This window comes from Eublepharis macularius, chromosome 9 (assembly GCF_028583425.1).
Source record: "Eublepharis macularius isolate TG4126 chromosome 9, MPM_Emac_v1.0, whole genome shotgun sequence".
Taxonomy (NCBI): Eukaryota; Metazoa; Chordata; class Lepidosauria; order Squamata; family Eublepharidae; genus Eublepharis; species Eublepharis macularius.
This window is the reverse complement of record NC_072798.1, coordinates 723,340-747,099: the sequence shown is the minus strand read 5'-3', so window position 1 is coordinate 747,099 and position 23,760 is coordinate 723,340. Positions and strand designations below refer to the sequence as shown.

General features: G+C 53.4%; 1 protein-coding gene across 1 annotated transcript in view; it reads right to left on the bottom strand.

Moving 5' to 3' along the window:
• The window catches only part of SND1 (staphylococcal nuclease and tudor domain containing 1), a 254,036-nt gene that overhangs the window by 91,925 nt on the left and 138,351 nt on the right, over nucleotides 1–23,760 (bottom strand). The window contains exon 15 of the mRNA XM_054988223.1: nucleotides 1,840–1,981. Within this exon, the coding sequence (XP_054844198.1) occupies nucleotides 1,840–1,981 (142 nt within the window). The remainder of the gene's footprint in view (nucleotides 1–1,839; nucleotides 1,982–23,760) is intronic.

The window sequence follows — 23,760 nt, the reverse complement described above, 5'->3', positions numbered from 1 at the left end:
CCAGCAAGCCACAACCGCCCGCCCACCCCTCAAGCCTCAAAAGGTGGGCCACGAGCGTCAGACCCAGAGAGCTAGAGAAGACCACCTCAGGCCCCACAGCCCTGCCCCTAAGTCCAGGCCAACAAAGCTCCCACCCCCTGCACAGCTCTAGCTGCCCCCCCCCAATCCAGCCACCACTTCCTTCGCAATCCACCTTGGCCCAGAGAGAGGCAGCAGCTTGAGGGGGGGGCAACTCCCTTCACTCCGACTTGGCCCAGGGAAGAGATGCACTTCAACAGGAGGTGCAAATGGTGGCGCGTTAATCAAACAGAGAGAAGTTGATGTGCAGCCAGATGCTCTGTAACACAAGCACCCGCTTCTTTTCGCCAGGTGGGACATCCCTAGAGAACGGCGGGAAAGAAGGAGCTGCTCTGTGGAACTTCTGTGCTCCTTGGCCAGAGAAGGGGGGCCCTTGCAGTGGCCAAGCCCACCACATGCTCGAGAACGACACTCCACGGCAGCCCAGGCAACGCTGCAGGCCGGAGGGGACCCGTAGCCCACTTAATGGGGCTGAGCAGCCTTCTAGGGGAGCAAACCAATAAATGCATGCTTGCCAATGGGAAAAGACACGAAGGCGCCTGTTTGTGAGCGCATACATGGAACTCCTTCTGAGCGGAGGATAACGACAGAAGCAAAGAGGGAAGAGAAGAGGAGGGCAGGAGAGACACTCAGTGGGTGGGTTCAAGCCAATCAGGAGTAGGGTGTGTGTGTGTGTGTTATGTGCCATCACATCGCTTCCGACTTATGGCACCCCCTGTGCATCGACCACTTCCCACACACATCCTATCCTCAGTCTCCTTTCTTGAGTCTAGATATCTCGTCCTACTGCCTTCCACTTTTCCCAGCAATTACTGCCTTTTCTTATCTTCTCATGATGTGACCAAAGTACGACAGCCTCAGTTTCATCATTTTAGCTTCTAGGGAGGATTCAGGCTTGATTTGATCCTGGGCCCACTTCTTTTGGTTGTCTGTGGTATCCACACAACTCTCCTCCAGCACCACATTTCAAAGGAATCCGTTTTCTTCCTGACCGCTCTCTTCAGCGTTCAGCTTTCACATCCATGCACAGTAATTCGGAATACCACAACACGGCGCCCAGCAGCACCCCCGTCTCCTGAAGGATCTTCTCTAGTTCCTTCAAGGCTGCCCTTCCAAGTCTCAGTCTCCTTCTGATTTCTTGGTTGCAGAGTGGGGGGCTGGGGGGGGGTGAAGTAGGATGAATCTGCGGACAGCCACCCCTCAACTACCCGCTGGGGAGGCGGTCACACGACTGTGAAGCCTCGCTCGCTCATTCCAAGCCGAAGGCCGAATTCGGCAGCTTTTGCTTCAGAAGGGCTCCTGGGGGGGCTACGGGCCAAGCTCAGTTGGCAGCCTAAGGATGCTGAATGGGCCCTCCCACCACAGAACGGCAGCATGGGCCAGCCAGCCAGCCAAAGAGAGACAGTCCTGGGGAATTATACTGGTAATCCCAAGGCCAAGCCGGTTTGGAGGCGTGCCTTGCTAGGAGAAGGGCCTGCCTTACATCTTTGAGTGAAAGTCTCCGGTTGGGCAAAGACCTCTCTCTGCCTAAGACGGAGGAGAGCCGCTGCAATGCAGGATTTGCCCCCCCCTCCTGCCCCCAGGAAAGGAAGGTGACTCAGCAGCACCTGCCAGGAGGAGAAGAACGAGAGCCCACCTGATGCCCTCCGCCAAGAAGCACAGTCTGGTCGGATGGGTCCCCAAGCCAGCTTGCCCCAGCAACGTCCCCACGTGCCCCGCCATCTTCCCCCTCTGACTCCAACCCTGCCCCCTCCCACTCACCTGCAAGCAGGAACGTGATCAGGCAGGTCTCCTTTGGCAAGTACAACTTGAGGCGGGAGCCGCTGAAGACGAACTCCACCACAGCCTCCGACCGACCAGCCCGCTGCAGGAAAGGCAGGAACTGCTTGGCTTTCTGGGTGTCCTGGGGAGAGGGAGGGGGAAAGAGAAGAGAGGAAGCCGGAAATCAGGACCCGCGGCACATGCTGCCCCCCCGCCCCCCCAACCAGGGGAGGGAAGTCAGCCTTCCGCTAGTGCAGCTGCGTGTATTCTCAGGGGCTGCACTTGGTCAGCCCCCAAACTCCACAGGCCCTGTGAAGATTTGGAGCACAAGCCACAACCCCTCCATGTGCCTCAGGCTGAACCGGTCTGAGACCTTCCACGTGCAAAGCACAGCATCCTCCCCTGAGCCACAGCCCCTCTCACGGCCTGCTTGGAACCGGCCCATCCTGGCCAATTCTCCTCACCCGCACAGTGTCATGTGTGCCTGCCCGCATACCTGCCATTAATGTGCTTTGCATTTTGTGCTGATCATAAATGTTTGCTGAGATTATATTCTGTACACTGTGTTGATTATCTGAGAGTGTGTAAACTGCTAACGTGAAATGTACAGGGGAGCCAGTGGGGGTTGTCTGTTACCTGTTGAGGGTATTTACTTTCATCGCTTCTCCAGCAAGTGTCCTTGGACGCAAGCTGCGGGCAGCGAGCAACGTATCTTTTCTCTGAGACTGAGATGATTTCATTCTGTACTCTGTCTAGCCTAAACCAATCAGTTCCCTTGTAACTCTTTGGGGTTTTCACACCAGAATGTCAACAGATTCCCTGTAATTAACACTATCCCTTTTTGAACAGTCACTTCTGCCAATGCCTTCGTATAGATCACTTGGACTGTATAGATCTCTAATAAAAGTTACTTCAACCAATGCACCTGAGTGCTTGCTGTAAGGGACTTGGGGGGTCTCCCTGCCAAGGACTGACACACAGGATCTGTGTGGTACAGTGGTTAGAGTGACTGGGTTCCCATTCCGCTGAAGCTGAGCAAGTTGCAGGGCTGTGTGCGGGAAGAGGGCTATGCCTGCCGCCCCAAGCCCCTTCCCAATGCACAGATGGATCTAGGGATCTCCCGGGAGCAGACCCCTCCCCTCTACTCCATCCAACACCTGCATTTTATGGCTCGTTCTGCTTCTAGTGACAAGCAACCTCTCTCTACCTTTGTGGCAACGCATTAATAAAAAATTAACAAGTGGCCAGTGACTTTGAGGGAGGGAAGGGATATTCTGCAAAGCACACCTGCAAGGCAGTCTCCCTCCTGCCTGGGGTGGCTTGACCAGCTGCTGTGGGGAAGGAGACGGGGGGGGGGGGGGCTCTGCCAGGCCACGACCTGCCACGCTCTGAGGCACCACAGAGGCAAGGGGCCGAGGCTTGTGGGGAATTGCCCCCTCCTCAGGGCGGCTCCCTCAGCCTTCTGGGATGCAGAGAACAACCCGATGAAGGCCATTCACGTTTCCTCGCTGGCCAGGAAGGGCATTCAGGAATGCAGTCTCCTATTGGCAGTCTCCAATTGCTCGCCTATTGACTTCTTTTGAACAGCAGCCCAGAGCTCTGCAGTCTATTTTTCTCCAGGAACAAAGATGGTGAATGTTGCCAGTTGCTGGTTTAGTTAACCGGGGGGGCGGGGGAGCCAGGTGGCTTTTTATTTTGCTCTTGCCTTAATTTAGAAAAATGAACTGCAAAGGGAAGCAGGTGAAGGGGAACTTGCTGCAGCCAAGGCAACTTTCCTGCCACGGCCGACAGCCGGGCTCCACCTCATCGAGACGCTACCTGGCCAGACTAGCAAAGTCAAGAGGCAGCACAAGGCCATCATTTGGCAGGATGTGGAGCCTGCAGTGCGGAGGCAGTCTCAGGGAGACAGCACTGGCAACCGGAGCAGGCAACCAGTAGCCCACCACCAGGGATGGGGCACCACAGAGCCAGGGCTGGCGCCACCGTTGAGGCGGGGGCCACGGGGCCGGAGGAGGGGGTGCCGGGGGTGGAGGCGCGTGTCCTGTGCCACCGACGGCCAGCCCTGCGCCTCTGCCGCACGCCCCTGGGCGGGCACAGCAGCCACGGGCCAGGGCAGCCCGGGCGGCATGTGGCGCGCGGGCAGCCTCCGCGCGCCACCCCAGCTACCTGCCGGCAGCCCTGCACGATGACATCATCACGTGATGATGTCATATACACACGGTCCAGGTGCGTGGGCGCGAGGCTGGCCTCGGGCACCAGAAACCCTAGCGCCGGGGCTGCACAGAGCTCTTTGGCTGGCCACCCCGCCAGGCCCCTGGCAGTCACTGGCCTTCTGCACTCATTCCCACATATCCCGCTGCACGCAGGACCCAAACGAGCGGCCCAAGGAGGGACATCCTAGAGGCGCCTGCTATGGGCTGCCCTGGACCAAGTTCTCTTTTTTGCAGCACAGAAAAGGACTCCCGCTCTGCTGCTTCGCTGGGCAAACTCAGTGGCCTCCCCAGTGGATTAACTGGATCTCCCTGGTCTTCGGCCAATTTCCCCCCCAGGACCAATCATATCACTCCAGTATTGTTTCATCTACACTGGCTCCCTCTCTGGTTCTGGGCACAATTCCAGGTGCTGGTGTTGATCTTTAAACCCTGTATCATTTGGGACCAACGTACCTGAAGGACCACCTTTACGAACCTGCCTGACTACTACAGTCATTTTTCAAGGCCCTGCTTGAGGGGCCTCACCTACTGACATTAGGTGGCTGGCAATTCAGAAAAGGGCCTTCTTAGTCATGGCACCAAAACTCTGAAATTTCCTCCCTAGGGAGACTCGTCTGTCTCCCTTTATTGGTGACTTCTTCCAGCAGGTGAAGGCTTTTTTATTTTGGTTGTTGGGGGTTTTCCGGGCTGTATTGCCGTGGTCTTGGCATTGTAGTTCCTGACGTTTCGCCAGCAGCTGTGGCTGGCATCTTCAGAGGTGTAGCACCAAAAGACAGAGATCTCTCTGAGAGATCTCTGTCTTTTGGTGCTACACCTCTGAAGATGCCAGCCACAGCTGCTGGCGAAACGTCAGGAACTACAATGCCAAGACCACGGCAATACAGCCCGGAAAACCCCCAACAACCATCGTTCTCCGGCCGTGAAAGCCTTCGACAATACAGCTTTTTCATTTTGTTTGGAGTACCCCAAGTAACTCTTATTGGCCCTCTTGCCTTATTGTTATGTGTGTTTGTTTCTATTGTTTTACTGAATTTTTATTTTATATATACTTTATTTCATATTATGGAAGAAGAGGACAGGTCCTCATATGGATAAAAAATTGGTTAAACAGGAAGCAGAGAGTAGGAATAAATGGACAGTTCACTCCATGGAGAGAAGTGAGCAGCGGCGCCCCACAGGGACTGGTATTGAAACCAGTGCTATTTAATTTGTTCATAAATGATCTTGACCTGGGGTGAGCAGCGTATCGGCCAAATATGATACCAAATAATTCAGGATGGTGTCCAGTGGGGTGCCGCAGGGCTCAGTTTTGGGCCTGATACATTTCAGTGATCTGGATGAAGGGGTAAATGGGCTACTCTGATGATATCAAATTGGGAGGAGTGGCAAACACCCAAGAAGACAGAGTTAAAATTCAAAAAGACCTGAATACTCTGCAGAAGTGGGCGGTTGTGAACAGGATGCAATTCAACATGGATAAACGCACAGTATTGCATCTGGGCCACAAAAATGTGAAGCACAAATACAGGATGGGGGATACACTTCTGGGTAGTTGTGTATGCAAAAGAGATCTTGGGGTAAGAGTGGACTGTAAACTAAATATGAGCAGTCCGTGTGATGCAGTGGCAAAAAAGGCTAATTCAATCTTGGGTTGTATCAAAGGGGCCATAGTGTCGAAATCACAGGTCATAGCCCCTCTCTATACTGCCTTGGTCAGGCCACACCTGGAGTATTGTGTGCAGTTCTGGAGGCCTCACCTCAAAAAGGATGTGGAGAAAATTGAGAGGGTGCAGAGGAGAGCGACGAGAATGATCAGGGGTCTGGAGACTGAGCCCTACGAGGAAAGGCTGAGGGCCATGGGAATGTTTAGTTTGGAGAAGAGGAGGTTGAGGGGGGACATGATTGCTCTCTTTAATTATTTGAAAGGCTGTCATTTGGAGGAGGGCAAGGAGCTGTTCCAGTTGGCAGTAGAGGGTAGGACCCGAGACAAAGGGCTTAAATTACATGCAGAAAGGTACTGGCTGGATATTAGGAAAAACTTTTCCACTGTCAAGAGTAGTTCAAAGGTGGAATCAGGTGCCTAGGGAGGTAGTGAGCTCCCCTTCACTGGCAGTTTTCAAGAAGAGGCTGGATGAATATTTGTGAGGGATGCTTTAGGCTTATCCTGCATTGGGCAGGGGTTTGGACTAGATGGTCTGTACGGCCCCTTCCCACTCTTCTGTGATTCTGTGATGGTGAATGATTGTGAAGAGCTCCAGGATGATCTCTCTAAATGGGGAAGTTGGCAACAACATAACAAATGAAGTTCAACGTTGGTAAGTGCAAGGTGATGCACACTGGAACAAAAAATCCTAGCTTTAAACTTATTCTGATGTGGTCTGAACTGCTGAGACTGAGACACAAAGAAATCTTGAGGCTTTAGTAGAATCCTTGATGAAAATGTGGACTCATAAAAAAGGCAAGCTCCATGCTGTGTAATTATTACTACAGGGATTAAGAATAAAATGGCTGAAAAGCCAGGGACAGTTTCATTTTAGAAAAAAGATTATTAAGGAGAGACATGATAGAGGTTTATAAAATTAAGCATGGATGCAGACCTGCCAAACAGCGAGGTCCGTATAGCTTTAAAAACTATGAAGGGGGCGTCCGTCTTCCCAGGTGCATGCATGAGCATCTCCCATTGAAAACGCCCACCTATCGGGAGGACGATGCCCCCATGCCCTCAGTTCCTCTGGAGCCGCCGGTCTCTCCAATGGTAGAGGAGAGAACCTAGCAGGGCAGGAGGGAGGGGTGTGTGCGCCTGCACAGAAGACCTCAATGAACAGACACCACAGGTAAGTGCCACTCTGTTTTCACGGTCGGTCTTCTGGTGCAGTCCCACATGGGAGATTAACAAGCCACCCACCTAGGGTGGTGGGCAGGTTCTCACCTGAAGAGAGACTGGAGCACCGCTTGGCCCACCGCAGCCTCTTTCCTGTTAGCGACATCCAGTGCGTAGTGCTTGATGAAGGTGTCCGGAGATGCCCACGTGGCCGCTCTGCAGATGTCCTGAAGAGGGACCCCTCCGAGGAGTGCTGCCGAGGCTGCCTGAGACGTGGCTGGATGTGCATGGATAGTCAAAGGACAAGGTAAGTTAAGAGTTTTTGTATCAGAGTTGTATGGCATGAATGACCCATTTGGCAATAGTTTGAGACGTAGCTGCTTTCCCTTTTTTAGGTCCAGCGCAACACACGAACAGACGCTCATCCCTCTGAAATGACAAGGTATGATGCAAGCAGAAGAGAAGCACCCTGTGGATGTCTAAGGTATGTAACCTTTTTTATGCTTCCGAATCCGGGGATGGAAAGAATATTGGCAAAACTATTGCCTGTGACATATGGAAGTTAGTGACAACTTTGGGAAGAAATTCTAAACTGGGTCTAAACACCATTTTTTCTTTAAATATTTGAAGGAAGGGTGGGTTGACATGAAGGGCAGCCCGTTCGCTTACCCTTCTAGCTGAAGTGATGACTACAAGAAATGCTAGTTTCATCGTCAGGAACCATAGAGGGCATGAAGCCAGTGGTCTGAAAGGTGGGAGCATTAATTTAGCCAGGACTAGGTACAGGGACCATTGAGGTACTACAGGTGTCAATCTGGGAAACATGTTTTGCACACCTTTAAGGAACAGTTTGGCTGCGTGATGCGAGAATATGGTTCTCTTGTCAATGGGAGCATGAAAGGCTGATATCGCTGCCAAATAAACTTTGATGGAGGAGTTAGACAATCCCTCGTGTTTGAAACGTAACAAAAATTCTAAAACATGTGTGAGAGGGCAATTGCATGGGTCTATGTTCCTGTTGGCGGCCCAGTCTGCACACCTGTCCCCTTTGTAAGAGTAAGATTTCCTAGCTGTCTGCTTCCTAGCCTTTAAAAGGACCTCTGCCACTCCCTCAGAGAAGGTGCCTATTGGGTGATCAGCCAGGCAGTCGGTTTGAGCCTGTGCGCTTCGTGATGATGCACGCCTCAGAAGACTAAGAGATCGGGAACTAGCAGTAAATGTCTGAAGGTGTCCCTGGGCAGCTGAACTAGTCAGTGGAACCATGGCTGGTGCGGCCAGAAGGGAGTGACAACTATGGCATTGGTTCTGTCTGTCTGAATGTTGCTTATATTTCTTGTGATATGGAGGATAGGAGGGAAGGCATAAAAGAGACCTGCCCGTCCACGTGAGCTGGAAGGCGTCTCCTAAAGAGGTGGTTCTAGGCCCCCCTCTGGAGCAAAAGGCAGGTGCCTTCCAATTTTCCTCGGTGGCAAACAAGTCCACATCGGGAAAGCCTCACATCTTAAAAACCTTGTGTATGTACTGGTCTTTCAGGGACCACGTGTGCTTGGATGATGCCAGTCTGCTTAGCCTGTTGGCGATGACATTGTCTGTCCCTGGAATATGCGACATCTGCAGGGTAGTGTGTCTGTTGCTGGCCCATTTCCACAGGAGAACGGCCTTTTTGCAGAGTGTCCTGGACGTCGTGCCACCCTGACGGTTCACATAGAACATCGCCATCAAACTATCAGTGAGAATGAGGACATTCTTTCCTGTCACCATATCTGAGAACAAGGTAAGGGCGTAGCGAATGGCTCTTGGCTCTAACACGTTAATGTGCAATCTCTTTTCGTCTGACTGCCACAATCCATGTGCGTGATACTGTCGCCACAGAATACACCCCAACCTACCATGGAAGCATCTGTCGTGATGGTGACATCAATGCCTGGTGACCTAAAGCTTTCCCCGGCAAAAAGGTGGTCATCCTGACCTAGGTATGGTGAATGTCTTACTATGGGAATATAGGAGAGGCTTATAAACAGAGAGAAACCAAAGTTGAAGGGTTCTCATGTGTAGTCTTGCTAGTGGGATTACAGCCATGGTGGCCGCCATGAGCCCCTGAAGGGTCAGAATAGTGATGACTGGCTGAAATCTATTCCTCCTGCATATAACTTGAACCATATCTTGTATTCTTTTAGCCCTATCTGGAGGCAGGAAGGCCCTATTGAGAGACCCATCAAAGATGACCCCTATGAATTGGACCCTCCTGCTTGGATCAAGGTGAGGGTTTTTTTAGGTTCAGAACCAGTCCAAGGTTCTGGCATTGCTGTATAATAAGTTGTACATGGGATCGTAGCTGGGTTTCAGAAGCTGCGACTATGAGCCAGTCACCTAAATACGGGTAGAAGGAGCAACCCTGAGTCCTCAAATAGGCAACAACAGGTGCTAAACATTTGGTGAACACTCTGGGTGCCGTAGCAAGCCCGAAGGGTAAAACCTGGTACTGATAAATATGTCTGTCAAGGGTGAACCTCAGGAATTTCCTGAGAGAGAGATATGAAAGCAAGCATCTTTTAGGTTGATCACTGCGAACTTGAATCTGGTGGCAGTAATTGCATGATCGTGTGCAGGGTAACCATTTGAAACCTACAGACAGAGATATATAGGTGTTTAGGTCCCTGAGGTCCAGAATAGGTCTGAGACCACCATCCCTCTTTTGTACCAGGAAAAACCTGGAATAAAAGCCCCAAGGGCTGTCATCTAGGGGAACACATTGGACTGCCCCTTTTTCTAATAGTATTGCCAACTCCCGTGTCAATTCTGAGGAAGACACTTGGGTAGAGTGACGAGGGAGACTCAGAAGTGGGAAAGTGTTAAATTCAACTTTATAACCAGATGAAACTATATCCAAAACCCAAACATCAGAAGTAACTTTAAGCCATTCAGCCAAAAATAACGACAGCCTGTCCCCAAATACAATGGGGCACCCCAATTCTAGTCAGAATTGTTTGTTATGTTGGTTAGGGTCCTTGTTCAAGGAGGCGTTATGGCCTTGTGTTTGTTTCTGGTTAGACCTCCATCTTTGATAGGTGCCCTGCTGGGCAGGGCTCTGTCGGTTCTGCAGATACTGGTAAGGCTGGTATCTATAGTAATGACTCCGGTAAGGTTGTTGCTTGTATTGTTGTCTATATGGCTGGTACTGTGCTGACTGCTGTCATGGCAGCAAAACTCCATACGAGCGGGCAGTCTGCCTATCCTTCTTTTTCTGGGATAGGAAGTCATCAGTTTTTTGAGAAAAGTGAGTCTGATCCTCAAAGGGGAATCCTCAACTTTAGATCTCGTTTCACGTGGCAGTGTGGTGGACTTCAGCCATGCATGTTGCCTGAGGACGATTGCAGATGCCAAGCTTCTTGTGGAAGAATCTGCAACACTATGGCCAGTATTAATTTGTTGAGTAGAAAGTCGTAAGGTCTCCTCCTGCTGCACCCAAGCGAGTGACTGTTGGTGTTTGAGTAGGCTATTGAGAAATGGTGTTCTCTTATTCCATTAAAAAAAATCCGATAGGCCCCCATAATGGCGATGTAATTCATCATCTTTATGTTGAGGGCTGAAGAGGTATAAATCTTTCTGCTCAGGCCATCTAACTTCTTGCCCTCTTTATCAGTAAGAGTTAAATGGGAACCCCGATGATGCTTTGACTGGAGTTCTTCCATCATCAGGGAAGAAGGGGGTGGGGGTGAGAAGAGGAAGGGGCAGGCGTCCTCTCTAGTTTTATACCACCCTGCTATCTTCTTTGAGGTAGCAGGTAATGAGGCTGGCTTCTCGTGTAATGAAGAAATCAGTTCAGTAAAGCCTTCAATAATAGGGAAGGCTATAGTAGATGGAGTAAATGAATACAGGTATTGCAGTATTTTGACCTTAGGCTTTGATTCCGAGGCTGAAATATCAAAGTCTAAGAATTTAGCCATACATACTAATTGCTCTGAAAAGCGAAAATCATTGGTCAAAGAGGACGGTTGATCAGATATTAGTGCTTCATCTGCTGCCCGTCCCAAAGACATGATTGGGCTCTTATCCTGTTGTGGGTCGGGAGCAGGGTCCGGTAGTCAAAATGACATAGAAGACTTAGGAAGGTAGTAAGGCTTTCTGTGTCGCTTAGGTGGAGAGGGCTCCTCATAAGCAGAGGATATTGAGTGAGTTCTGTAAAGCTCTCCCACGTCAATGCCATAAGCAGAAGTGGCATGCTGGCAAAACCAGGGACTACCGGTATGGGAAGATTGAGAAGATGCAGGACCTTGGTCACAGCTCAGCCAATCAGATGGCAGATTGGGTAATTCACTCTCCTCTACGGATGAGTATGGGGAGTGAGATGCCGAGTGTACCGATGGGCTCCTCGGTATTTGAGTGAGGTGTGGTTCTGGCAGAAGAACCTCTGTGGCTGAAGACGTAGTCACTTGTGAGTTCTTGTGGGCATGAGACTTGGATTTGGCCTTCTTCTTAGGCAGTTCAGCAGGCTGAAGACCTGATTCTGACAATGGATCCGGGAGTGCTGTGGCCAATGGTGTCAGTTCGTGTTGACACGTCAAACCCGAGCGATCTTTGCCCTTTTTAGCCTTAGTCGGATCCGAGGAATCCTGCAAAGGCAGGGCTGATTGGGATTGCTGGCTCGCTGGTCTGTCATGTGGGCTTTGGGTCCCAGAGGATGGGCGTTGGTATAAAGGTGGGTTAGATGGATCCGAGGGGTGTTGCATGGCAGGTGAAGATGAAACATTTAGAGTTCGGTGTTTCTGACTCCTATGCCCAGTTGGATCCGAGATCATGTCTACAGACATCTTCGACGGTTCTGACAGGATCGGATCCGAGCGCGTGGCTACCTCCAACAAGGCAGAGGATTTTGCCACTTCAGTAGCAGGATCTGTACAGCGCCCGCTTCCATAGTGATGCCTTAATTCTCGCCTCCCTCTCCGTCTGTGCCTTAGATGTAAATTTCTGGCAATGCTTACATGTGGGCACATTATGGCCCTCTCCTGGGCAGAGAAGACATAAATCATGACCGTCTGTTCAGGTCAATTTGGTAGAACACTTTGTGCAGCGTTTAAATAAAGCCTTTTCTGCCATTATTTTGCAGATGAAGGTCGTTCTCAATCGAAGAAAAGATGACGATGGGAACGCCAGCTGTTCAGAACCTCTTCGTTCAGCGGTGAAAGAGGAACTGAGGTTCCTCATAATATTATGATGGGTAAACTGGAGGACTGTGGACTGGACTCTAGGATGGTCAGATGGATAGGGAACTGGCTGGATAACTGCACCCAAAGAGTGGTTGTCAATGGCATCGGGTCTGATTGGAGGGAGGTGTCCAGTGGAGTGCCACGGGGCTCAGTCCTGGGCCCAATGCTTTTCAATATTTTGACGATGGTCTGAAGGGATTACTCATTAAATGTGCAGATGATACCAAACTGGGAGGAGCAGCAAAAACCCTTGAAGACAGGGATAGAATTCAACAAGAACTGAACACACTGGAAAAGCGGGCAGATTTGAGTAAGATGCAATTTAAAATGGCTAAGTGCTAGGCTCTCCACCTGGGTAACAAAAATGAAAAGCATGCGTACTAGATGGGGGATACACTTCTGGGGAGCAGTGTGTATTAACAAAGGCATAACAGCCAAATCACAGGATGTCATTATCTCACTATATAGCACGTTTTTCAGGCCCCACCTGGAGTACTGTGTGCAGTTCTGGAGGCCTCACTTCAAAAAGAATGTGGACAAATTGGAATGGGTGCAGAGGAGAGCAACCAGGATGATCAGGGGCCTGGAGACCAAGCCCTGCCAGGAAAGACTGAGGGACCCGGGAACATTCAGTTTGGAGAAGAGGTTGAGGGGAGACAGGATCGCTCTCTTTAAGTATTTTAAAGGCTGTCACTTAGAGAAAGGAAGGGAGCTGTTCCTGTTGGCAACAGAGGACAGGACTCGAAACAAGGGGTTTAAACTTCAGGTGGGATGGTACCGGCTGGACATTAGAAAAAACTTTCTCATGTTAAGAGTAATCCAGCAGTGGAATCGGCTACCTAGGGATGTGGTGGGTTCCCCTTCATTGGCAGTCTCCAAGGAGCAGCTGGACAAATCCTTGTCAGGGATGCTTTAGGCTGATCCTGCACTGGGCAGGGGTTGGGCTAGAGGTCTGGAAGGCCCCTTCTAGCTCTATGATTCTAATATCATCACACAACACACACACACACACACACACAATACTGTTATGGGACCTAATGACATCAGCTACCAACCTGGGCTCCTTCACATGCACATCATCCCATTCAATATATGCACCATGTGCCAACAATGCTCGTCTGCTATCTACACTGGACAAAAGTGTCACTCTCTGTGGGAAAGGATCAATTAACACATATCAGACAAAGGAAATCACAACATCCAAAAACCAACGGGGGACATTTTCATCTCTCTGTACACACTCACAGACTTGAAAGTCACGGTTCTATAAAAACAACTTCAAAAGGAATATACAACGATAAAATGCTGAATTAGAACTCATCAAGGAATTCACACTACATGCCATCCTGCCTTAAGCAGATATTTGGATTTCCTTAGTCACCACAATCTCTAACAGGACCAACTTCTTCGTAACTTTAGTTGGCTGTTCTACTTAGCCTTGTTACCAATATCAGTTAATTTTCACTTAAACTGTAGAATAGTTCCTCCTGAGTAGACTTCATCACCTTGCTTATCTGGCAGCGACGGGACAGTGGGAGGCGGATAGCGGGGCTAGCAGGCCATTGACGGCGGCTCAGTTGCCCGGACTGAGAGCCAGCGCCCGTTCCGCCACAGGGACCGTCCTCTAGAGTTTTATTATTGTAAGAACAGTATCTTACGTATGCTTTTAATGTAATTTGTAACTGTTGTTACTCTGTTCTGAGCCCGTTCATGGGGAGAGCGGACTAAAATCGAATCAATCTGTCAGGTCTGTTACCCACCGCACTGCCATATCGCTTTCTCACTGCTGCTCTGCTGTTAACTTTCCAGTGTTGTTTTGTGTGCAGGTTCACAGGAACAGATGTGGCTCCCAAGACAGCCTTATCTGAGGAGACTCACTGCAGAGACCTTGGAGCAATCACTTTCACATCCCCCAGTTTGTCTATACTAATGGGGCATGGGGGGGGGGGGATGGAAAGGAGGGTTTGATATACCGTTGCAAGAGACTAACACGTCATTCTCAACAAAGACTTTGTGTTCAGCCAGAAGCTTGCCTAGCCTTTGGATACCTATGGACACTTGTACTATGAATACCTTCTCTCAATAAATAACCTTTGACTCAAGAGTCCTTGGATTTCTTGCTGCAAGGGGTGGGAGATGAAATCAGAGTAACTTGAACTCCATAGACTGACACAATCAATCAATCAATCAATCAATCAATCAATCAATCAATCAATCAATCAATCAATCAATCAATCAATCAATCAATCAATCATTGCCTGCCTCTGCGTTGAGGCCCTGGTCTTGTTTGGAGGTCTCCCATCCAAGTCCTAACCAATGCTGATCCGGCCCCCCTAGCAAGAAGGCTCAGGCATAAGATGCCAGGAGGGACGTTCCTCTGCATGACACCCTGGAGCATTGCAGCTGGTCAGGGGAGACCAGGCGAGGCTCGTGAGCCCAACAGAGGGACCGGATGTGCAAGGGCAGCTCCACAGGGCATCCTTCTTGTCCTCGGCACGGCTGCTGACGCAGTTTCCCAGGACTTGCCCAGGAACGTGGAGACCCCATTGCCGCCCCTCAACTCTTGCTTGACGGGCTGCAGACTGTGGGGGAGAAATGCCCTGGGAGGGCGTCTGGCTCCTCCCCCCAAAGGCTGCAGGGCTGCCCCAGAAGAGGTGGCGTCAGCCCCCTTTCCAGCTCCATGTTGAGGGAGGAGGACCCGGCTGCTTCCTAGCCGAGGAGAAGCAGGCAGCGTTCTTGTGTTAATTATCTTCAAACAGAAAGGAAATTATGCACAAATAGAATGGAGAAAAATAGAATCACAACACTGCTTTTATACAGAGATGGCAATTATGCAAAATTATGCAAGGACTTGGGGGAGGACAGGAGTGTGCGTACACTCTCTGATTGTGGCTCTCGCAAGCCCATGAGGGAATGTACAATGTTTAAAGTATGACGCTCCCCAGTGCAGATTTGTCTTACATGCCTTAAATTATTCAGTAAGTTACTCCAGAGCAGGATTCTGCGCCTCGCAGGAAAGAGAGACAGGCAGGACAGCAGAGGGGCCATTGGCAGCAGCGGGGTATCCCTGCCGGGCAAAGGCTTCTCTTCTTCCAAGCCCTGCCTGTGGGGGGAGGGGGCTTCCCAGGGGTTTGAAGACCACCCTCCTTGGCAGTCCCTCCAACAAGCTCAGCTGCCACCAGCTTGTCAGGTGATACAGCAGTGAATTTAACCAGATGCCCACAAGCACCGCTCTGGAATGAGATCACCTGCCACGGTGCAGTTTTAGGCTGGCTTCACTGGAGCAGCGGCACCGTCACTTGCCCAAGCCCAGCCCTGGAAATGCCACCAAGGGCCCTCAAGGAGAAGAGGCAAGAGGCACGGAGGAAGGCTCCCTGCAGAGGGTGGAGTGTGGCTGTTAGAGCAGCGTGGCAGGGCCTCTGTGTTGGCTGTTTGCCTGCCGTGCTCCAGCCCTGCAACACACACAGCTGAGCAGCTAAGGAGGCTGTGGCAGAACGGGTGCTGGCTCTCAGTCCGGGCAACTGAGCCGCCGTCAGTGGCCTGCTAGCCCCACTGTCCGCCTCCCACTGTCCCTGGTGGGCGTGGCTCACACTCTTCATCGCTGCCACCACTCACTGAATTGTACACCGCCTGACTGAGGGGCAGTGAGACCCCTCTGGCTGAATTTCCCTACTGGGAAGTGAATTCCCCAATCTTTGGTTGGGCCATGGAGAATTGGCAACCCACCAAGGTCTGGCCTGATCCGTTTCTCCCGGGCTCCCTCCCTTCCTGTAGCGTGCCAAGTGGGGGAGGTTACGTAGTCAGAGCACCACAAGGTTCTTTATATTCAAAAGAGTATAATTTAATAGCCATATAACAGAGCACTATATACAAAGCAGGTAAAGGCACCACACATAGGGGTAGACCCCCCCCCCCGTTCAGAGCTCATAGGGAAGGAAATCAAACTGAAGAGAACCGCCGTCTGCTTTCCCTACCACACTGTTCCCTGCTCTGCCTTTAGGGGGTGGTGGGGGTCTGAGGGAAGGGTCACCCTTTATTCCCTCTCTGCTGCCTCCCAGGCCCTCCACACTTAGGGCCCAGGCACCCGGGTTTCCCCCAGCAGCAGGAGCCTCTCCTCCTTCAACCAAGAAGGGTGACTCTCTTTATTCCCCTTCTGCTGCCTCCCAGGCCCTCCACACTTAGGGCCCAGGCACCCGGGTCTCACCCAGCAGCAGGAGCCTCTCCTCCTTCAACCAAGAAGGGTGACTCTCTTTATTCCCCTTCTGCTGCCTCCCAGGCCCTCCACACTTAGGGCCCAGGCACCCGGGTTTCCCCCAGCAGCAGGAGCTTCTCCTCCTTCAACCCAGAAGGGTGACTCTCTTTATTCCCCTTCTGCTGCCTCCCAGGCCCTCCACATTTAGGGCCCAGGCACCCGGGTCTCACCCAGCAGCGGGAGCCTCTCCTCCTTCAACCAAGAAGGGTGACTCTCTTTATTCCCCTTCTGCTGCCTCCCAGGCCCTCCACACTTAGGGCCCAGGCACCCGGGTCTCACCCAGCAGCAGGAGCTTCTCCTCCTGCAACCAAGAAGGGTGACTCTCTTTATTCCCCTTCTGCTGCCTCCCAGGCCCTCCACACTTAGGGCCCAGGCACCCGGGTTTCCCCCAGCAGCAGGAGCCTCTCCTCCTTCAACCAAGAAGGGTGACTCTCTTTATTCCCCTTCTGCTGCCTCCCAGGCCCTCCACACTTAGGGCCCAGGCACCCGGGTCTCACCCAGCAGCAGGAGCCTCTCCTCCTTCAACCAAGAAGGGTGACTCTCTTTATTCCCCTTCTGCTGCCTCCCAGGCCCTCCACACTTAGGGCCCAGGCACCCGGGTCTCACCCAGCAGCAGGAGCTTCTCCTCCTTCAACCCAGAAGGGTGACTCTCTTTATTCCCCTTCTGCTGCCTCCCAGGCCCTCCACATTTAGGGCCCAGGCACCCGGGTCTCACCCAGCAGCGGGAGCCTCTCCTCCTTCAACCAAGAAGGGTGACTCTCTTTATTCCCCTTCTGCTGCCTCCCAGGCCCTCCACACTTAGGGCCCAGGCACCCGGGTCTCACCCAGCAGCAGGAGCTTCTCCTCCTTCAACCAAGAAGGGTGACTCTCTTTATTCCCCTTCTGCTGCCTCCCAGGCCCTCCACACTTAGGGCCCAGGCACCCGGGTCTCACCCAGCAGCAGGAGCTTCTCCTCCTTCAACCAAGAAGGGTGACTCTCTTTATTCCCCTTCTGCTGCCTCCCAGGCCCTCCACACTTAGGGCCCAGGCACCCGGGTCTCACCCAGCAGCAGGAGCCTCTCCTCCTTCAGCCAAGAAGGGTGACTCTCTTTATTCCCTTTCTGCTGCCTCCCAGGCCCTCCACACTTAGGGCCCAGGCACCCGGGTCTCACCCAGCAGCAGGAGCCTCTCCTCCTTCAACCAAGAAGGGTGACTCTCTTTATTCCCTTTCTGCTGCCTCCCAGGCCCTCCACACTTAGGGCCCAGGCACCCGGGTCTCACCCCGCAGCAGGAGCTTCTCCTCCTTCAACCAAGAAGGGTGACTCTCTTTATTCCCCTTCTGCTGCCTCCCAGGCCCTCCACACTTAGGGCCCAGGCACCCGGGTCTCACCCAGCAGCAGGAGCCTCTCCTTCTTCAGCCAAGAAGGGTGACTCTCTTTATTCCCTTCCTGCTGCCTCCCAGGCCCTCCACACTTAGGGCCCAGGCACCCGGGTCTCACCCAGCAGCAGGAGCCTCTCCTCCTTCAACCAAGAAGGGTGACTCTCTTTATTCCCTTTCTGCTGCCTCCCAGGCCCTCCACACTTAGGGCCCAGGCACCCGGGTCTCACCCCGCAGCAGGAGCCTCTCCTCCTTCAACCAAGAAGGGTGACTCTCTTTATTCCCCTTCTGCTGCCTCCCAGGCCCTCCACACTTAGGGCCCAGGCACCCGGGTCTCACCCAGCAGCGGGAGCCTCTCCTTCCTCAACCAAGAAGGGTGACTCTCTTTATTCCCTCTCTGCTGCCTCCCAGGCCCTCCACACTTAGGGCCCAGGCACCCGGGTCTCACCCAGCAGCAGGAGCTTCTCCTCCTTCAACCAAGAAGGGTGACTCTCTTTATTCCCCTTCTGCTGCCTCCCAGGCCCTCCACACTTAGGGCCCAGGCACCCGGGTCTCACCCAGCAGCAGGAGCTTCTCCTCCTTCAACCAAGAAGGGTGACTCTCTTTATTCCCCTTCTGCTGCCTCCCAGGCCCTCCACACTTAGGGCCCAGGCACCCGGGTCTCACCCAGCAGCAGGAGCCTCTCCTCCTTCAGCCAAGAAGGGTGACTCTCTTTATTCCCTTTCTGCTGCCTCCCAGGCCCTCCACACTTAGGGCCCAGGCACCCGGGTCTCACCCAGCAGCAGGAGCCTCTCCTCCTTCAACCAAGAAGGGTGACTCTCTTTATTCCCTTTCTGCTGCCTCCCAGGCCCTCCACACTTAGGGCCCAGGCACCCGGGTCTCACCCCGCAGCAGGAGCTTCTCCTCCTTCAACCAAGAAGGGTGACTCTCTTTATTCCCCTTCTGCTGCCTCCCAGGCCCTCCACACTTAGGGCCCAGGCACCCGGGTCTCACCCCGCAGCAGGAGCCTCTCCTCCTTCAACCAAGAAGGGTGACTCTCTTTATTCCCTTTCTGCTGCCTCCCAGGCCCTCCACACTTAGGGCCCAGGCACCCGGGTCTCACCCCGCAGCAGGAGCCTCTCCTCCTTCAACCAAGAAGGGTGACTCTCTTTATTCCCCTTCTGCTGCCTCCCAGGCCCTCCACACTTAGGGCCCAGGCACCCGGGTCTCACCCAGCAGCGGGAGCCTCTCCTTCCTCAACCAAGAAGGGTGACTCTCTTTATTCCCTCTCTGCTGCCTCCCAGGCCCTCCACACTTAGGGCCTAGGCACCCGGGTCCCACCCAGCAGCAGGAGCTTCTCCTCCTTCAACCCAGAAGGGTGACTCTCTTTATTCCCCTTCTGCTGCCTCCCAGGCCCTCCACACTTAGGGCCCAGGCACCCGGGTCTCACCCCGCAGCAGGAGCCTCTCCTCCTTCAACCAAGAAGGGTGACTCTCTTTATTCCCCTTCTGCTGCCTCCCAGGCCCTCCACACTTAGGGCCCAGGCACCCGGGTCTCACCCAGCAGCGGGAGCCTCTCCTTCCTCAACCAAGAAGGGTGACTCTCTTTATTCCCTCTCTGCTGCCTCCCAGGCCCTCCACACTTAGGGCCCAGGCACCCGGGTCTCACCCCGCAGCAGGAGCTTCTCCTCCTTCAACCAAGAAGGGTGACTCTCTTTATTCCCCTTCTGCTGCCTCCCAGGCCCTCCACACTTAGGGCCCAGGCACCCGGGTCTCACCCAGCAGCGGGAGCCTCTCCTTCCTCAACCAAGAAGGGTGACTCTCTTTATTCCCTCTCTGCTGCCTCCCAGGCCCTCCACACTTAGGGCCCAGGCACCCGGGTCTCACCCCGCAGCAGGAGCTTCTCCTCCTTCAACCAAGAAGGGTGACTCTCTTTATTCCCCTTCTGCTGCCTCCCAGGCCCTCCACACTTAGGGCCCAGGCACCCGGGTCTCACCCAGCAGCAGGAGCCTCTCCTTCTTCAGCCAAGAAGGGTGACTCTCTTTATTCCCTTCCTGCTGCCTCCCAGGCCCTCCACACTTAGGGCCCAGGCACCCGGGTCTCACCCAGCAGCAGGAGCTTCTCCTCCTTCAACCAAGAAGGGTGACTCTCTTTATTCCCCTTCTGCTGCCTCCCAGGCCCTCCACACTTAGGGCCCAGGCACCCGGGTCTCACCCAGCAGCAGGAGCTTCTCCTCCTTCAACCAAGAAGGGTGACTCTCTTTATTCCCCTTCTGCTGCCTCCCAGGCCCTCCACACTTAGGGCCCAGGCACCCGGGTCTCACCCAGCAGCAGGAGCCTCTCCTCCTTCAGCCAAGAAGGGTGACTCTCTTTATTCCCTTTCTGCTGCCTCCCAGGCCCTCCACACTTAGGGCCCAGGCACCCGGGTCTCACCCAGCAGCAGGAGCCTCTCCTCCTTCAACCAAGAAGGGTGACTCTCTTTATTCCCTTTCTGCTGCCTCCCAGGCCCTCCACACTTAGGGCCCAGGCACCCGGGTCTCACCCAGCAGCAGGAGCCTCTCCTCCTTCAGCCAAGAAGGGTGACTCTCTTTATTCCCCTTCTGCTGCCTCCCAGGCCCTCCACACTTAGGGCCCAGGCACCCGGGTCTCACCCAGCAGCAGGAGCTTCTCCTCCTTCAACCCAGAAGGGTGACTCTCTTTATTCCCCTTCTGCTGCCTCCCAGGCCCTCCACATTTAGGGCCCAGGCACCCGGGTCTCACCCAGCAGCGGGAGCCTCTCCTCCTTCAACCAAGAAGGGTGACTCTCTTTATTCCCCTTCTGCTGCCTCCCAGGCCCTCCACACTTAGGGCCCAGGCACCCGGGTCTCACCCAGCAGCAGGAGCTTCTCCTCCTTCAACCAAGAAGGGTGACTCTCTTTATTCCCCTTCTGCTGCCTCCCAGGCCCTCCACACTTAGGGCCCAGGCACCCGGGTCTCACCCCGCAGCAGGAGCTTCTCCTCCTTCAACCAAGAAGGGTGACTCTCTTTATTCCCCTTCTGCTGCCTCCCAGGCCCTCCACACTTAGGGCCCAGGCACCCGGGTCTCACCCAGCAGCAGGAGCCTCTCCTTCTTCAGCCAAGAAGGGTGACTCTCTTTATTCCCTTCCTGCTGCCTCCCAGGCCCTCCACACTTAGGGCCCAGGCACCCGGGTCTCACCCCGCAGCAGGAGCCTCTCCTCCTTCAACCAAGAAGGGTGACTCTCTTTATTCCCCTTCTGCTGCCTCCCAGGCCCTCCACACTTAGGGCCCAGGCACCCGGGTCTCACCCAGCAGCGGGAGCCTCTCCTTCCTCAACCAAGAAGGGTGACTCTCTTTATTCCCTCTCTGCTGCCTCCCAGGCCCTCCACACTTAGGGCCCAGGCACCCGGGTCTCACCCCGCAGCAGGAGCTTCTCCTCCTTCAACCAAGAAGGGTGACTCTCTTTATTCCCCTTCTGCTGCCTCCCAGGCCCTCCACACTTAGGGCCCAGGCACCCGGGTCTCACCCAGCAGCGGGAGCCTCTCCTTCCTCAACCAAGAAGGGTGACTCTCTTTATTCCCTCTCTGCTGCCTCCCAGGCCCTCCACACTTAGGGCCCAGGCACCCGGGTCTCACCCCGCAGCAGGAGCTTCTCCTCCTTCAACCAAGAAGGGTGACTCTATTCCCTTTCTGCTGCCTCCCAGGCCCTCCACACTTAGGGCCCAGGCACCCGGGTCTCACCCAGCAGCGGGAGCCTCTCCTTCCTCAACCAAGAAGGGTGACTCTCTTTATTCCCTCTCTGCTGCCTCCCAGGCCCTCCACACTTAGGGCCCAGGCACCCGGGTCTCACCCCGCAGCAGGAGCTTCTCCTCCTTCAACCAAGAAGGGTGACTCTCTTTATTCCCCTTCTGCTGCCTCCCAGGCCCTCCACACTTAGGGCCCAGGCACCCGGGTCTCACCCAGCAGCAGGAGCTTCTCCTCCTTCAACCAAGAAGGGTGACTCTCTTTATTCCCCTTCTGCTGCCTCCCAGGCCCTCCACACTTAGGGCCCAGGCACCCGGGTCTCACCCAGCAGCAGGAGCCTCTCCTTCTTCAACCAAGAAGGGTGACTCTCTTTATTCCCCTTCTGCTGCCTCCCAGGCCCTCCACACTTAGGGCCCAGGCACCCGGGTCTCACCCAGCAGCGGGAGCCTCTCCTTCCTCAACCAAGAAGGGTGACTCTCTTTATTCCCTTTCTGCTGCCTCCCAGGCCCTCCACCCTTAGGGCCCAGGCACCCGGGTTTCCCCCAGCAGCAGGAGCCTCCCCTTCTTCAGCCAAGAAGGCGACTAATTTCCCCTCAGGATGGGCTGGGTATCTCCATTCAGGCTGCTCCGCCCCTTATTTTTCCCGCACTTTCTTGGCCCCGGGGCAGCTGGGAGTTGTAGTCCAGGAAGAAGGGCGTCCCACACCAAGACTCCTGCTGGCCCCTCCCTGGCCCTACAGCCCATCAAACCTCAGGGGGAACATTTTTCTCTTTAAGACAGATTAACTGCAACCAGCACTCATCTCATCCCTGGTAACCATTTCGTTACAGAGGCCATGATTAAATGCAGGCCAAATTGCCAGCCCATTCCGTCCCCCGACTTTGGCAGAAGCCAACCAAGGGGACTAGGCAGTGCCCCCTGGGCTGCAAGAGGGGGGCTCCTATGGTTGAATGGCCCTTCCTTAAAAAATACCTCCACCTAGAAAGCCGAACACCAGAGGAGCGGACTGGGAGGGGCGGGGACAGCCGACCCACCCCAGGGGGCCCTGATGTAAAAGTAGACACCCAGGGGCTTTGGGGGCCTCGTGCCAGTGCTGATGATGGGCGCTCTAGAGCAGTTCTCTGCAGGGAGTGCTGGCTGGTTGGCCCTCCTGACCATCAGGAAGACACTTCCACCCTCTGGGCCTGGGGCAGCCTTCCAAGCACGAGGATCGCCTTAAATGAGGGAGAGGAGCTGAAGAAACCTTCACTCCATGCAGGCAAAAGGCTGCAGACGAAGCCTCTCTGGCTAGCACCCCTTCTGCTTGAAGAAGAAGCAAGGCAGGGACAGCAACCAAAATGTCACCCCCTCAAAGAGCTCCTCCCTGGAACATCTCTGGAGTCTCGGGACCACGATCTTCCCCAGCTCTGAAGGGAGGTTGTAGGATGCTCAGCAAAACCTGAGGATGCCTGGATTCCTGGAACGTGAAGGGTCCCGGTGCGGCTTCAGGGTCACGGTTCTTGATCCTGCCACTGGTTATTAGTTTGCGTTAATCCATGTTCTTCCTTTTTGTAGTCAATGGTGTTAATTGCAAGTGAAGTTAAAACTTGCCTTTTGTGAAGAATTTGGCCTTATTTGTGAGTTCTTCTGCACCCACAGAAAAATCTAATTTGACCCAGGCATACCAAGCTGAGAGAGGAGGTGGGGAGAGGCCCAGATTCAAATGGCCACAAGACATGAGACTGCCCAGTCTTCTGTGTCATATGACCAGGATAGGCCAATGGGGGAGGCTTAATTTTAGGAAGGGATCCTAAACTGGCTTCTCTTTACAAATGTCTGGTGGCGATGGTGGCAGCAGCAGCAGCAGCAATAGTGTTCTTATTGAAGGAGGGGAAAGGAACAAGATTTTTTTAAAATTTAGGACAGCTTTTGTTTAGCTACTTTTTAATGTAGGAATAGTTTTTAAAACTGTATTGTAATGTAATGTAATGTCTGTTTTTGATGTATATGTAAGCTGTCTTGAGCTCCTCTAGGTGGAAAGGGGGCCAATAAGTGTCTTAAACAAACAAACAATTAAACAAAAATAAGACAGCAAGGCAGATTTCATTCACACCCCCACGCCTGAGGGGCCTCCCAGGGAGAATATCTGCCACATGCGAGGCTCCTTTTCCAAGGCCTTTATCTAGAGCAGTTTCCCCCAACCAGGGTGCCGTGCAAACCGGGTTCTCCACCGGACATGTCAGGGGTTCCATGAGAAATCGTGGAATAAATAAATAAATTTGCAATACCACCAAAAATGCCAAATATCCAAATTCAGCCCAGAATTCAACATTTGTGCAAAAATAAACAAGCACTGAAAGTAAACCTTGTATTGA